Below are 13,496 nucleotides of genomic sequence, written 5' to 3' on the forward strand. Positions count from 1 at the left end.
AAGTACTCTATCACTAAGCTATATACCCTTAATCACAAAGAAGATCTATTTAAACAAATGGAAAAACCACTGATATTCTCTTAATTGATGTTACACTGTATGATAAAGAAATAGAGGAAAGAAAACACAAATATCTGTACAAACACATTCTTACAAAATATGACAGAAATACTTATATCAATTATAATCTTTATTTCTGTAGCTAGTCATGTGGCCTTAGTTGGTATTTATAACTACTTTCTATAGTGAGAAATTTGGCTTCTTTTTAAAAAAAAAATCTGAGAGAAATATTATAAGAATGTGTTTCAGCCAGGCAGTGGTGGCGCACGCCTTTAGTCCCAGCACTTGGGAGGCAGAGGCAGGCAGATTTCTGAGGTCGAGGCCAGCCTGGTCTACAGAGTGAGTTCCAGGACAGCCAGGGCTACACAGAGAAACCCTGTCTCAAAAAACAAAACAAACAACAAACAAAAAGAATGTGTTTCATTTTAATTCCAGGTGTAGGCCTGCTTTGGACTGTCTGCAGCAGCTGACTATGATTTGCCTCGTGCTCAAGCAGGGAAGTGGTTTTGCTACCTGTAGATCATTTCTGTGATTGTGTGACATTTGGAATCCTGGGGGCTTTTCAAACATATATAAATGGCAGAGTCTCGATAGCAGGGGCTAGCTGGCCAGCTGGTGGTTGGACACTGCTGGTTGCAGTTAGTCAAGTAGTCAAACATGTAGCAGTAGTAGAGATGAAAAGAAGATATTAGACATCCTGGTGGCGAAGATCAAACTTGCCCCAAGGAATTCTGTGCCCCTAGTCAGCAGGAAGTAGTCTAATGATGTCATCCCCCACTTCCCCTCTGTCCTTTATTCTGTCCTAACTAATATCCAAAATGTACCCAAAAGTCCAGCTACAACCTTCTTCTACTACTCATCCCATATCTCCTCCACCCTTAGCAAGCACCTCAGCAGGTCTTAGCTCTTTTCCTGGAGGAGTGAGCCATCCCTTTGTTCGTGATGGATCTGCTCCCTTCTGCTGCCTGGATTAGACTGTTGCATTTTCCCATCAATCTGAAGTCACAGAACACAGTGGCACTAAAAGATGCTCTAAAGGATCGCTAGTACTTCAGACACGACCCTTCTTACCTCCACTGCAGAGAAGCAATCCAAATTCCTCATGGCAATCTGGATCAATCACCCCCTCCTAACACTGTTATTCCGTTTCTTAGCCTGTTGACTTAAGGGTATCAGAAGCTCACAGTGGCCAGGGGCAAGTCTGAGGTTCCAGTCAATGGAATATTTGTTGTGGCTCCTGGCAGAAGCAGTCCCTACTCTGAAACCAAAATTTCTAGCCAAAAGAACAGGTCAGAGAAACAGGAAGCAAAAAATTTCCTAGTGGGGTGACAGTGAGTAGAATTATTCGTTTCTGTCCTTGATTCCATGACCCATGTATCCTGGCTACTGGATGTACTGAACACTGACTCCAAGCATATGCCATCTTCTGGAAAATCCTGCCCTAGCCTTCAAGGCTACTGTCACCTAATTATAACTGTGTCTTCAAAAGGCCATTCCATCTTTTATCAGACTAGCTGCTCCAGGGTGGTAAAGAACATGTAAGATCAGTAATCTACAGCCACTGGAGAGCTTCTGACCATTTATCTACTGGTTTTGACAAGAACTATAAGGGTGACTATTTTAGAAGACAAGGACCTTCTCTCTCAGAACCCTTCTCACTCAGGACTCTTCTGTTTTGTTAGCTATCTATCTATCTATCTATCTATCTATCTATCTATCTATCTATTATCTGCTTATTTATTTATTGGGTTTTTTTGAGGCAGGATCTCACTATGTTGCTCTGGCTGTCCTGGTATTCACTATGTAGACCAGGCTGGCCTAGTACTCACAGAGATCCACCTCTCAGGATACTTTGACTAAAGACAAAACAAGACCAGACACTTGTCCTGTGCCATCAGGAAGATCCTCTGGCAGGGTACTACGAGCCTAAGTCTGAGGCACATCCCTGTGTTGCTCAGTGTGCTCTACCAGAGACCCATGATCAAGACCTCAATCTCGGCACCTCCCCTTAGCAAGTCTGTTTGTCCAGATGCTGAAGTGCCTGCCCTGATGGTCGGACTCATCTCCATGTTCAACTACAGCCTGCATGCCACAAACAAACAAGCAGAGCTAGCCACAGCACTGACTCACCAGCAGTAGGTCCATGGTGTTGAGCCGGCAGAGCTCCTGGTTGATGCTGGGTGTGTTTGTGTGCAACAGTGCAGCCATGAGGCGTGCACCATGAAGACGAGCATTCCCCAGGGGCTCCTCTAGAACACCAATAGTGGTCAGGATTGCTTTTTTCTGCAAACAGAGGAGACACACCCAGCTGGAGTCTTATAACCAACAGGGGCACTCCCTTACGATATGCCTGGCCTAAAGAGAGTGGGGTGTGACCAAAACAGGGCTGTCGACGAGACGTGACAGAATCCAAAAGACGAAGGACCTGCTTTGTGTCCCCTCAGGACCAAAAGGAGTGGATAAGGCTCCCTGGACTGTTATCCAGGTCTAGTAGGCCAAAGGACCAGTACTATGGCATATGAAATGTGTCCAGTGTTCATGATGGAGCTAGCAGTACCAATCTGAAGCAAGCTAACCCAACTAAGGGCTGGAGTCCTAGACATGGTGCTCAACTGTATATGCTCAAGGAATTCTTAGGAGGAATTTGAGCCAAGAGATGCTAAGTGAACTCTCAGAGACTGATAATGCTGCCTCACTCATTAGCAATGGAGCTTTTCCCTCAAGTTTTAAAAAAATGATCATGTGTGTATATTATGTATCTACTTGTGTGTGTACTATGTGCATGTGTCTGTGCACTCCTGGGCACATGTATACTACAGTGCATGTGTGAATACAGTGCATGTGTGAAGGTCAGAAGGCAACTCTGTGGAGTTGACTCTCTCCTTTCATCATTATACGATTCCCAGGAACCAAATTCAGATCATGAGGCTTACACAGAAAGCCCCAAATCTGCTTCATTAGATTGGATTCAGGTATTTTCTGATCCATCTGGGTTTGCAAAACAGAGTTCTTGCCTCCATGAATCCTTACGTGTTAGTGGGGGGATGAGACAGTAAGTCAGTAAGTAGGGTGGGTACACAAGGAAAAAGGTTAGAACTGTGTATGGGAAAGGCTGTAACATGAGGCTGGGGGCAGGAAGCAGTTGAGGGGCTTTGTGAACTTTACTGTCCTTGGCCTAACCCAAGGACTCCTCTGAGCTGCTGACTGAACAAAAAGTTCCCCTGGGATCTTGGCTCCAGGAGCCACCCTTGGCTAGGCATGCCTTGACCAAGAGGCTACGTAACTCAGGCTTAGTACCGGGGGAGTCTGCAAACGTCTCATGCCCAGGCCTCTCCTAGTAGAGGGAACGTGGGTATGTCTAGCTAGTTGTATATTTTAACATCTGCCCAGTGGTTTTCCAGTTAGCATCTCGAAGGGCAACATCAAAGCACAGTTTTCTCTAAAGAGACTCTGTCTTGTCTTCTGTACCACGCCACCCCACATCTCTAAATGCCACAGTAATCTCTCCAGGCTGTTTACCTTCGGTGGGTTGAGTAGGAGCTGATGGAAATTCTTCAGCCATGGCTCGATGCCACGCAGGACGCTGCTGCTGACAGAGTACGGCCTTTCCAGTCCCTGAGAAAAGGAGTCCACCAAGCCCTCTGTTCTGTGAATAACGACAGCAGACAGAGGTGTGGCAGGCGTGCTGTGTCCTGTGCATAGCCCACTCACCTTGTCAATGTTCTATTAAGCATCTTCCCAAAAACATGTCTGAAAGGGGACATTACTCAAGACTTCTACACACCATGTCCTGACTGGTGTACTCTTGGCCTGTTAGCCAAATGTTTCTGGGTGAAACCCAAGACCACAGGGAACAGGAAGAGACACAGGACTTGTTGCCTTGCTGTCCCCTTAATCCCTACCAGGAGTCTCCAGTCCTCAAGTGAGAAACAGGAGACAGACTGGCCACACAGATTCTTTGCCTTTTCAAAAACAATTCCTCTGATATATATTTAAATAAATTTTCCAATTAATAGAAGTAAAACAAGATCAATGCAGAAAAATCCTAAATAAATAAAGGATCAACAAAATTAAAGAAAGTATTCTTTACTCAACAACTATAACTTGTTATGTAAAGTTTTGTTGACATCCCTGGGAGGCTGGGAGGCCCTCTCTCTTTTTTTAAGGAAATTTTTTTTTTTGTTTTTTTTTTTTTTGGTTTTTTGAGACAGGGTTTCTCTGTGTAGCCCTGGCTGACCTGGACTCACTCTGTAGACCAGACTGGCCTCGGAAACTTTTTTTTTTTTTAAAGGAAACGGAGGAGTGGATTTGGGGGAAAGGAGAGGCAGGGGAGGGGCTGGGAGGAGTGGAGGAAGGAGAGGAAGGGGATGTATGAGATGTAGATATGATGTAGGAGAGAATAAAAAATTAAATTAAAGACAAGTAGTTGACTATTTATAGTTTGCCTTTTTCTCTCTAAAAAATTGAAAGAAGATCTTAGTAGTCCTTGGCCAGCCTAAACCTCCTTCCACCCCAACCCCACAGCCCCTACCCCCACCTCATTAGTGAAATTAAAGGCATAGACTGCCATTCCTGGTCCTGTTTCTGGTTTTCTAAATTTTACACTGTTCTTCTCTCCAACACATTTAGTGCTGAGTTTGGCTTTCAAAGGTGGCCTAAGTGGCCTGGATTTGTTAAAGAAATTAAAATTCTAGTTGCAAAAGTAGATAAAATGGCTACTTACTTTTAGGCAATACACTAATAATATTGATGGACTGAGGTATTCTGGAAAATGATTTACATGATCTCTTGTCATTTTAAATATAACCTTGTGTTTAAAAGCACAACATGGTCAGTACCAGGAGATGATAAAGTTCTTCTCAACATGAGTCATAGGCAGTTGTCTCGAAGGAGAGTTGGAGCATTACTTCCAACGCGTGATAGAAGAGGTCAGAAACACTCTGGAGACGGTTCACTGGCTGTGGAGAATCCTGATCTACTGATGAGCTTCAGGGCCCATTGAGAGGCTGAGGGGCTCAGTGCTTAGCAATACCGAGATCCTCATCCACTGTCTGCTCTGTGGCATGATCCTCCTTCCATGGGGATCTGGACAAAGAAGCTCTGCTCCTGACTCTCCACATCCTGTCCTCTCATCTGTGGCTCAGGTGAGACCAGGTCGTCTTTGTTTAAGTGGCTGTGACCACACCTAACCTGTTGAGATCCCAGGGCCAGCCTGAGCTACACTTTCCAGAATTTATATTTGGGTCCTAAAAGGTTAGGGTTAGGGTTAGGGTTAGGGTTAGGGGTTAGGGGTTAGGGTTAGGGTTAGGGTTAGGGTTAGGATCACTTGAATTCTCAAACAGATTCAACCTTCTATACCAACTCCTGTCTCCTGCTCTCTCCTGTCTTAGAACTGGCACTGTATGGTTCCTGATTCAACTGGCTGCCAACAGCAGTCCTGAGGAGAACACAGTGGTAATCTTTAAGCCTCACAGCTCTTTGTCAATAGACTGGCTCTATGCTTTTGCTCACACTGGGATCTCCTTCTTGTCAAGAATTATCTTTAACTAAATGGGGCCTCTCAGAGAAAACCTCCTTGACCACATGCCTCTATCTTCCAGGTCTACACAGACCTTCCTCATGAATCACACACTTTCCACACTCAATCACCTGTCCCTATACTACCTTCTAGGACAGTCAGGAACACTGGATGTAAGGGGGCCATATTTTGCTTTTCTTTGTTTCTTAGGATTCCAAGGTAGGTATTTAAATAGCAACTGATGGATAAAAAAGGACAGTGAGGGGCTTGGAAAATGCCTCAGTGGTTAAGAACACTTACTAGGTTGGTTGACAATACCCTCATGGCTGCTCATAACCACTTGTAACTCAGACTCTGGGAATTTGCTGTCCTCTTCTGGTCCACAGGCACTGCACCCATACAGTGGACATGCATTCACACACAAGCAAACATTCATACACAGTAATAAATACATCTTAGCTGGGCATGCCTTTTGAGGCCAGCCTGTTCTATGGAGAGTTTTAGGATAGCCAGGGCTACACAGAAAAATCCTATCTCAAAAATAACAACAAAAACCAAAGAAGTGAGGGACATTCCACAAACAAAGTGTCTTACTGAACACTTAGCACAGATGAAGCAGCATGCTTCCTTTCCTAGCACGGGAGAGAAACATGTAAACAGCAGGGAGCTGCACGCTGGAGCGGCAGCCCTCCCTGTAGGAGGTACACATGCACACACACTCATGCATTGTGCATATTGGCCAAAGCAGGACCAAGAGAAAACCAAATGTATTCCATACTCATCTATAAACACATTAGAAACTGGTAGCAGCTGAGTGCCATCAAGCTAGGGTAAAATTATGCCTGCTAGTAAGGGACCTAGCTACAGCTACAAAGGAGACCTTTCAATCAGGGTATCTATCCACATTATAACTTGTATAACCAAAAATTAAAAACCAGCATGTCCTGGCTCTTCCTAGACACCCATACCCTCTGGCGTATGCTGCTTTTCAAAGGAAAGGCTCACCCAGCACGCCTTGGCTCCAGCAAGGCGAGCAGCACCTGCATCCCACTGACCAGGCAGCTCTCCGTCCGATCCCCATCAAACATGTTCTTCAGAAGCTGCTCCACACAGTCCTGCCTGTTGGGCACATGCAGAGGTCACTACCTGGCAGAGCAGACACATAGACATAATGCAAGGACACTGTTTTCCCCAGAGGCCAACACAGCACCCTGAGCCAGGTGAGGCCTTCACTCTGGCTTTGTTCAGGTTCAAAGCCATGTACTCCAAGCTTGCATAACAGACAAGCCCACTAATTCCAACTCCCTGAACCACCAGGGCTCTGAGCCTGAGGAATCAATCCAATTCTGAATTAGTGATGGCAGTGTCATCTCCTGTGTTCAAAACAGGCTCCAAGACATGTCCATAACTCAGAGTAAGGCCCACCACCATGGCCCACTATCACTCACGACTCCAATGCTATGAGGAGGGGGTCTGGCTCCACAGTCTCCTGCAGCTGACTGCCCTGGTCTCTGCCCAGCCTGATGATGTCACAGAGTGCCTGAGAAGCATTTGACTGCCTCTGAAAAGACAAGGGAAAACAGGCTCCCCTCAGCAAGAAACCCATCAGCCATGTCAATCCTGCTAATATATTTCCTGAGCCAGTTTTCTATAAAGATTCCTGAAATGGTTCATTTGAAAGTAATGTGTGTCTGCATTGTCCATCATCAAGATGTGGATTCAGCTAGATTTTTAAAAAAGACATACTAAATACATCCCCAGGAATTAAAAATGAGACCCAAAATAGCCAATAATGTTGTACATTTTGTGCCTATTTCATACCTTTGATTCATATTCTAAAATGTAATGAATATATAACCATGTTATTCTGCATGTTAAATTTAATATGAAGCAGTTACTGTTCTTTATAATGAGTCCTGTAGGCTTGGGAAAGCAGGATAAGTCATTAAAGGAAAAAAATAGAGACCTCGACATTCCTAGGAACCATGAGTACTGAGCCCCAGCTCCACCTCAGACGTGTGCCTGCTGAGAACACTCCTGGGTGGAGAGGAGAGTCATCAAGGGAGAAACAGCTTTATCTGTGCAATATCACACAAACACAGTAGAAAAACTGAGATAAAAAAAAATTGCAAGGCTTTCAGGGAAAATGAAGGTAGCCAAGTTGGCTCTGTGGCCATAATCTTGCCTTCAGGACCAGGGACAGGCCAGTCACCCTCTGACACTCATATCATGGCAGGTTCTACCTGTTGGAACACTCCTATAGGAAATCCTCTACACATCAACAACTTCTTTGCCAGCCGTTTGGTGGGCTCAGTGGGGAAGACAGAGGCCAAAACAGGATGGTCAGGCAGCACTGAAGTCCTTGGACACATGTCAAGTACTGATGTCAGTATTCATCTGTCAAGTATTGATTGATGAATACATATACACTGTTTATGTGTGTAAATATTCAGAATGCATAGGATAGAACTCAAACTCTCAGCAGTGATTTCTATAGGAAGGATGAAGATAGCTGAAAATAGAAGGACTAGTGCCATCTATGATACGTTGACATATATTTTTGGTCTCTGTCCACAGTTCCTGGCTCATGGTCTACTCTGACAGTAGATTATAATATCCTCTTCATCCCAGAGGGCTCCTGCTCCATGACCTGGAATGGGTAATGCTGCACAGAGGCCAAGAAAAACCTGACCAGACAGGCCTAACTGGGTTTTCCTCCTAAAGTCTATTGGTAATAACCCTGTGCAATAAAGTCTCAAAATAAATAAATAAATAAATACATAAATAAATACATAAACAAACAAACAAACAAACAAACCACCTCAGAAAAACTGGATCTTTCTGGGTCTGGGAAGGTTCCTGCAGAAAAATACACCTGGAAAAGACAGGGAAGCTTCACACCCATTCCTCCATACATTACACTGTGCACCTCTACGCATTCATATGTGTCATCTATAATGTCCTTTATAGGAAACCAGAAATCTCGAAGAGTGTATAGAGAATCCAGCGTCTAGCTGGTCAGCCAGGAGCACGGATGTAAGGCAGCACAGTTAGGATGGTCTTGGGGCCTAAGCTCTTCAATCTGTACAGTCTGCTACTACCCAACAAGTGTCAGAAGTGAGCTGAACTCCAGAGTGTTTGGCTGGTGTTTTCTGAGCACTGAATGCTCAGAAAACAGTATGAGAAGCCGTCCTCCTCACCTGCATCAGAAATGGTCTTGTATACTGAGTTTAGTGGGAGACACTGAAGGGGAGGTAGATTTGCTTTCTATGATTGCCTTATATGCTTCTAGGGAAGTTTCTAGAAGGACTCTAATTAACCCTTCCTGGTATTCATGGCCTTGTAAGTCCAAGTCCTTGAGTGCAGGCTAGACTTGGACATTCAAGTCTAATGAACAGGATGCAATAGAGCAGTGGTCCTCAATCTGTGGGCTGAGATGACAGGATCCTGCACATCACCATCATGACAGCAGCAAGACCACAGCTATGAAGCAGCAGTGAAGTAATGCTATGCTTGGGGTCACCACAACACGAAGACCTGTATTAAAGGGTCACAGCATTAAATGTGAGAAGCTGTTGGGGAAGGGTCATTATTTCTGAGCTGAATTCAGAGAGGTTTGGTGTAGGTCCAGCTCACTTCTCAAAGCCAGCTACCTTAGTGTGAGCCCTGTTGTCCACTCAGAAGCCCACATTGGACAGAGCCGAGGGGTTACCTGGACTAGAAGGAACTAAATGCTGCTAAGCCACTTGTGACTATGGAAGTGAATCTTCTTTCAGTTGCGTCCTGAAATGACTGTAATCTTATGAGAGACCCTGAGCAGAGGAGCCAACAGACCATGGCGACTCCTGACCAGAGAAAATGATACTGAGAGAGATAAAAGGTACTTGTTACTACAGGGTGATCTGTCATTCAGCCATGGTTAACTAATGCAACCCTGTTACAACTATTTAATTATATACATATATGAAATAATGTATGTATATAAGTGTGTAGATACATGTATGCACCCATATACACATGCATGTATATACTATTTATTTATAACTGTTTTGGAGGCAAGGTCTCACTATGTAACTATGTAAAACAGTCCTAGAACTCACTATGAAGACCAGAGGCCTGCCTACCTGTGCTACCCAAGGAGTGGGAATAAAGACATGCACCACCATGCCTGTCCTACATTTGTTTTTAGTAAAACAAAATTACCCAGACATTAGCATTTGATTAAAGAAAGTATGTAATGGTCCTCTTCAAAGGAAAGGAGTGACTTGCCCCCTTCACACAGCAGCATGTTTTCCAGGAGCCTGGGTGTGGGGCTGTCCTTGTAAGAAGGTGGGCTCTGTGAGCAGCACACTCACGTCTTCATCCTGGTGGGGATGGATCAACTCCACAAGTCTCTGGATGACTTTCTCTTCATTAAGCCACTAAAAAGGGGGGAAAAGTCCAGTTCAGTATCTGCTCATCTAACCATGGAAAAAAGTCCTTTTGTACAGCAGAAACTCATGTGCCCAGGTCTCCTGGGATAAACTCTGACATGCCTGTCTGACCTGCCCAGAAAGAACCACAATGAGGCAATAAACTCTGGGAATGGCCGAAGACACTTTGCACCTGTCTTACTAGTACTCTCTCTCTCTCTGCTTTCAGGACACAGGGTTTAAGAAATCTAGAGTACAGAATGAGCAGAGTGCAGCTCAGAGGCTGGCTGGGTGTGAGCACGAGACAGCCTTCAGCTCCCTGTACCACCAGGGACTTCCCAGGAGCTGGAAGAACACAAACTCCCTGGTGTGCCTGTAACATTGTAACGGCTGATGCTGACATTTTTCATGGTCAAAGCAGTGAAGACTCAGTGAGATGATGTCAGGCCTCAGCACACCTGGCAGGCTGGCTCTACTAGTGTACTTGTTCTCTGCACTGCAGACTCCTCACGCAAAGACAAGATGCCCCAGCAGGGATGCTTTAAAATGTGAGTACCACCATCGAGAGGTGAAAGGCAAAGGCTGTGCAGTCTTCTATGGAGGTTTCAATGAGAATGGCCTCCATAGGATTTTATGTTTGAATACTTGGTTCCCAGCTGGTGGAACTGTTTGGAAAGGATTAGGAGGTGTGGCCTTTTGGAGGAGATGTATTATTGGAAATGGGTTTGAGGTTTCAAAATACTCTTGCCAAAAAAAAAAAAAATATATATATATATATATATTCTTGCCATCCCCAGGGCACTCTCTCATGCCTCCTACTTGTGGTTCAAGATGTGTGCTCTCAGCTGGTCCTGCCACCGTGCAGGGGAGAAGGAACCTCTGCACTCTTTGCTTCTAAACGGGCTGAAGCAGAATAAAAATACAGACATAAACAAGCGGTGCCGAAGGACTTGGGGAAGAGCCCCAGGCTGGGCACCTGCTGCTTCCTAACCCAGTAGCCTGGCCTGGTACACCTTCCCACACATTCACACTCCCTCCCAGGCACTCACATGTAGGACCTCCTGCCGGAGAGCAGCGGGCTCCACACAGCTGACCAGGCGCAGCAGCAGGTCCATGAGAGCTGAGGTGCCTATGTGCTTCAGTATCAGACTGATGAACTTGTCCTTCTTCTTCAGGAACACCATCACCTGAAATCCAACACTCCTGATAAATAAACAGGGCTGACTCCTGACAGGGAGGGACACTCCTTAAGAGCTCACATCAGAAAGATCATCAAGTTTCAAGTAGACTGAGAAGAGATGATAGAAAGACCAAGTAAAGGCTATTGTGAAAAGACAGGCAGAGTCCTGGAGGCCAGTGATGCAAGCACAGAGCGGCAGTGCTGCTAACTGGACAACAGTACGAGTGACGTGTAGTCACCACTGAACATGTGCTAGCTTAGGTTTGCCCAGCAGAAGCAAAGGCATAGAAAGAACTGCTGGGAGATGAGAGCCATTGTTCTAGAACTACATAGAGGGACCCTGTCTTAAAAAGTTGTCCTCCCAGAGTAGAGAGATGGCTCAGAGGCTAAGAGCACTGGCGGTTCTTCCAGAGGTCCTGAGTTCAATTCCCAGCAACCACATGGTGGCTCACAACCATCTATAATGAGATCTGGTGTCTTCTTCTGGCCTGCAGGTGTATATGCAAGCAGAACAGTATATACATAATAAATAATTTTTTTTAAAAGTTGGAATGTTTTATATTGTAGTATTAATATCAATATGAGACTTGGGGGCTAAACACAAAAGAAAAGGTTATGGTTCATGGTAATGTGTCTATGAGTCAGGTTGACAAGGGGTCAATTGTGCTGCTCAGTGGTTTTGTCACCCTGACACAAGCTACAGTCATCTGAGAGATGGAACCTCAATTGAGAAAATGCCTCCAAACAGTCATCCTCTAGGCAAACCTGTAGAGTATTTTCTTATTTGTTTATTGATGTGGGAAGGCCCAGTCAGTGAGTAGGTGCCAGCCCTGAACAGCTGGTCCTGCGTACAGAAGAAAACAAACTGTGCAGACTAGGAGGGAACGCCAGTAGGAAGCGTTCCTCGATGAGTGCTGCCTCAGCCCCTGCCTCCAGGGTTGTACCCTGAGTTCCTGCCCTGACTGCCTTTGATGATGGACTGTGATAAGGAACTGTAAGCAGAAATAAACTCCTTCCTCTCAGTTGCTTTATCACAGCAACAGACACCTGAAGTGAGACACAGACCATTTGAAGTAATAAAGGCAATCTGGGCAATCTGTAAACTGCAAGAGTATTTAACAAAATTAGTATTGTTCATGTCTTAGGTATGATAAAGGTATAATTGAGTTTATATGTATAAAAGACAGCTCATCCTTTAGGAATCTATACTAAAATACACATAAAATGATCTGATATCTATTTTCTTCAATTTAATGGGATGAGTCTGACAAAAAGGTGGTTCAGAAAAAAAAGTGGTCCCAACAGATAATGCGGAAGGCCAACTATGGAGATGACACAGGGGCTTAGAAACGAGTTTACACAATTCACAGAACTGTGAACACATTGCCAGCCCTTTCCCTAACAGTCTGACTTGGCCCAGTCTACACTTTCAGGAAAGCTCACTGTAGCCCTGTCTACTACAGCCAACCCTAGGAACAGGCCACCTCCTGGGTGACTGACAACCAAATTTTCCATAGAGTAATTTTGGTAAAGCAATAGGAGGAACTATCAAAATGAAGCAGGCATACACACAAGATTTATGTATATGTTAGAAAAAGCAACTTGTAGTACTCAGAATGGCACTGTTATGTGAGAACTCACAACCATCTCTCTGCTCTCTACTGAAAAGGCTACTGAGGGAGTACAAAGCCTACATGCTTCAGTCTTACCTGAATTACACAGAAAGATGTTACATGCTTGTCTGCACTATAATTTTTTTTCTTTTCATTTCACTGTGTTAGCCCTGGATGTACTAGAACTCACTCTGTAGAGCAGGCTGGCCTCAAACTCAGAGATCTACTTGCCTCTGCCTCCAGAGTGCTGGGACTAAAGGTGTGCACTGCTGCACCCACCACCAGCAGCGGGCAATAAAATGTCTTAAGGAGTTCATTTCCTACTACTCTATGCAGAAGGCACTAGATAAAGGAAGAAAGGGGGGATATATGAGAGAGTAAAATTGTAAAGAAAATTTGAGAGTGGCAAAAGAATATGATCAGTGTACAGTAAATGAGATTCATAGACCCAGTCGTTGGGCTGCAAGATCTAGACACACGAGGTCTCTGAAACTCACAATGAAAACTGCATAGCACTTGTCTTCTCCTAGGGCGACTGCCTTCTTTCCCTACAGTAATGCCATAGTACTGAACACACAAGTGAGAGGGGAATATGCATACACACTCACAGACAGACACACACAGACACACACAGACACTCACACAGACACACAGACACGCTTACACACATACACAGACACACACATACACAAACACACACACTCACAGACACA

At 44.8% G+C, this 13,496-nt stretch overlaps 1 protein-coding gene across 10 annotated transcripts in view; it reads right to left on the reverse strand.

Moving 5' to 3' along the window:
- Ppp6r2 (protein phosphatase 6 regulatory subunit 2) overlaps nt 1-13,496 on the reverse strand; it is a 68,056-nt gene that overhangs the window by 14,738 nt on the left and 39,822 nt on the right. For all 10 annotated transcript variants that reach the window (XM_028753714.1, XM_028753715.1, XM_028753717.1 and 7 more), the window contains 6 exons: nt 11,040-11,177; nt 9,934-9,999; nt 7,027-7,139; nt 6,584-6,697; nt 3,580-3,706; nt 2,191-2,343 (listed from right to left, as the gene is read on the reverse strand). In XM_028753714.1, coding sequence (XP_028609547.1) covers nt 2,191-2,343; nt 3,580-3,706; nt 6,584-6,697; nt 7,027-7,139; nt 9,934-9,999; nt 11,040-11,177 — 711 coding nt within the window. The remainder of the gene's footprint in view (nt 1-2,190; nt 2,344-3,579; nt 3,707-6,583; nt 6,698-7,026; nt 7,140-9,933; nt 10,000-11,039; nt 11,178-13,496) is intronic.

This window comes from Grammomys surdaster, unplaced genomic scaffold, assembly GCF_004785775.1.
Source record: "Grammomys surdaster isolate TR1022 unplaced genomic scaffold, NIH_TR_1.0 125953, whole genome shotgun sequence".
NCBI classification, from domain to species: Eukaryota; Metazoa; Chordata; class Mammalia; order Rodentia; family Muridae; genus Grammomys; species Grammomys surdaster.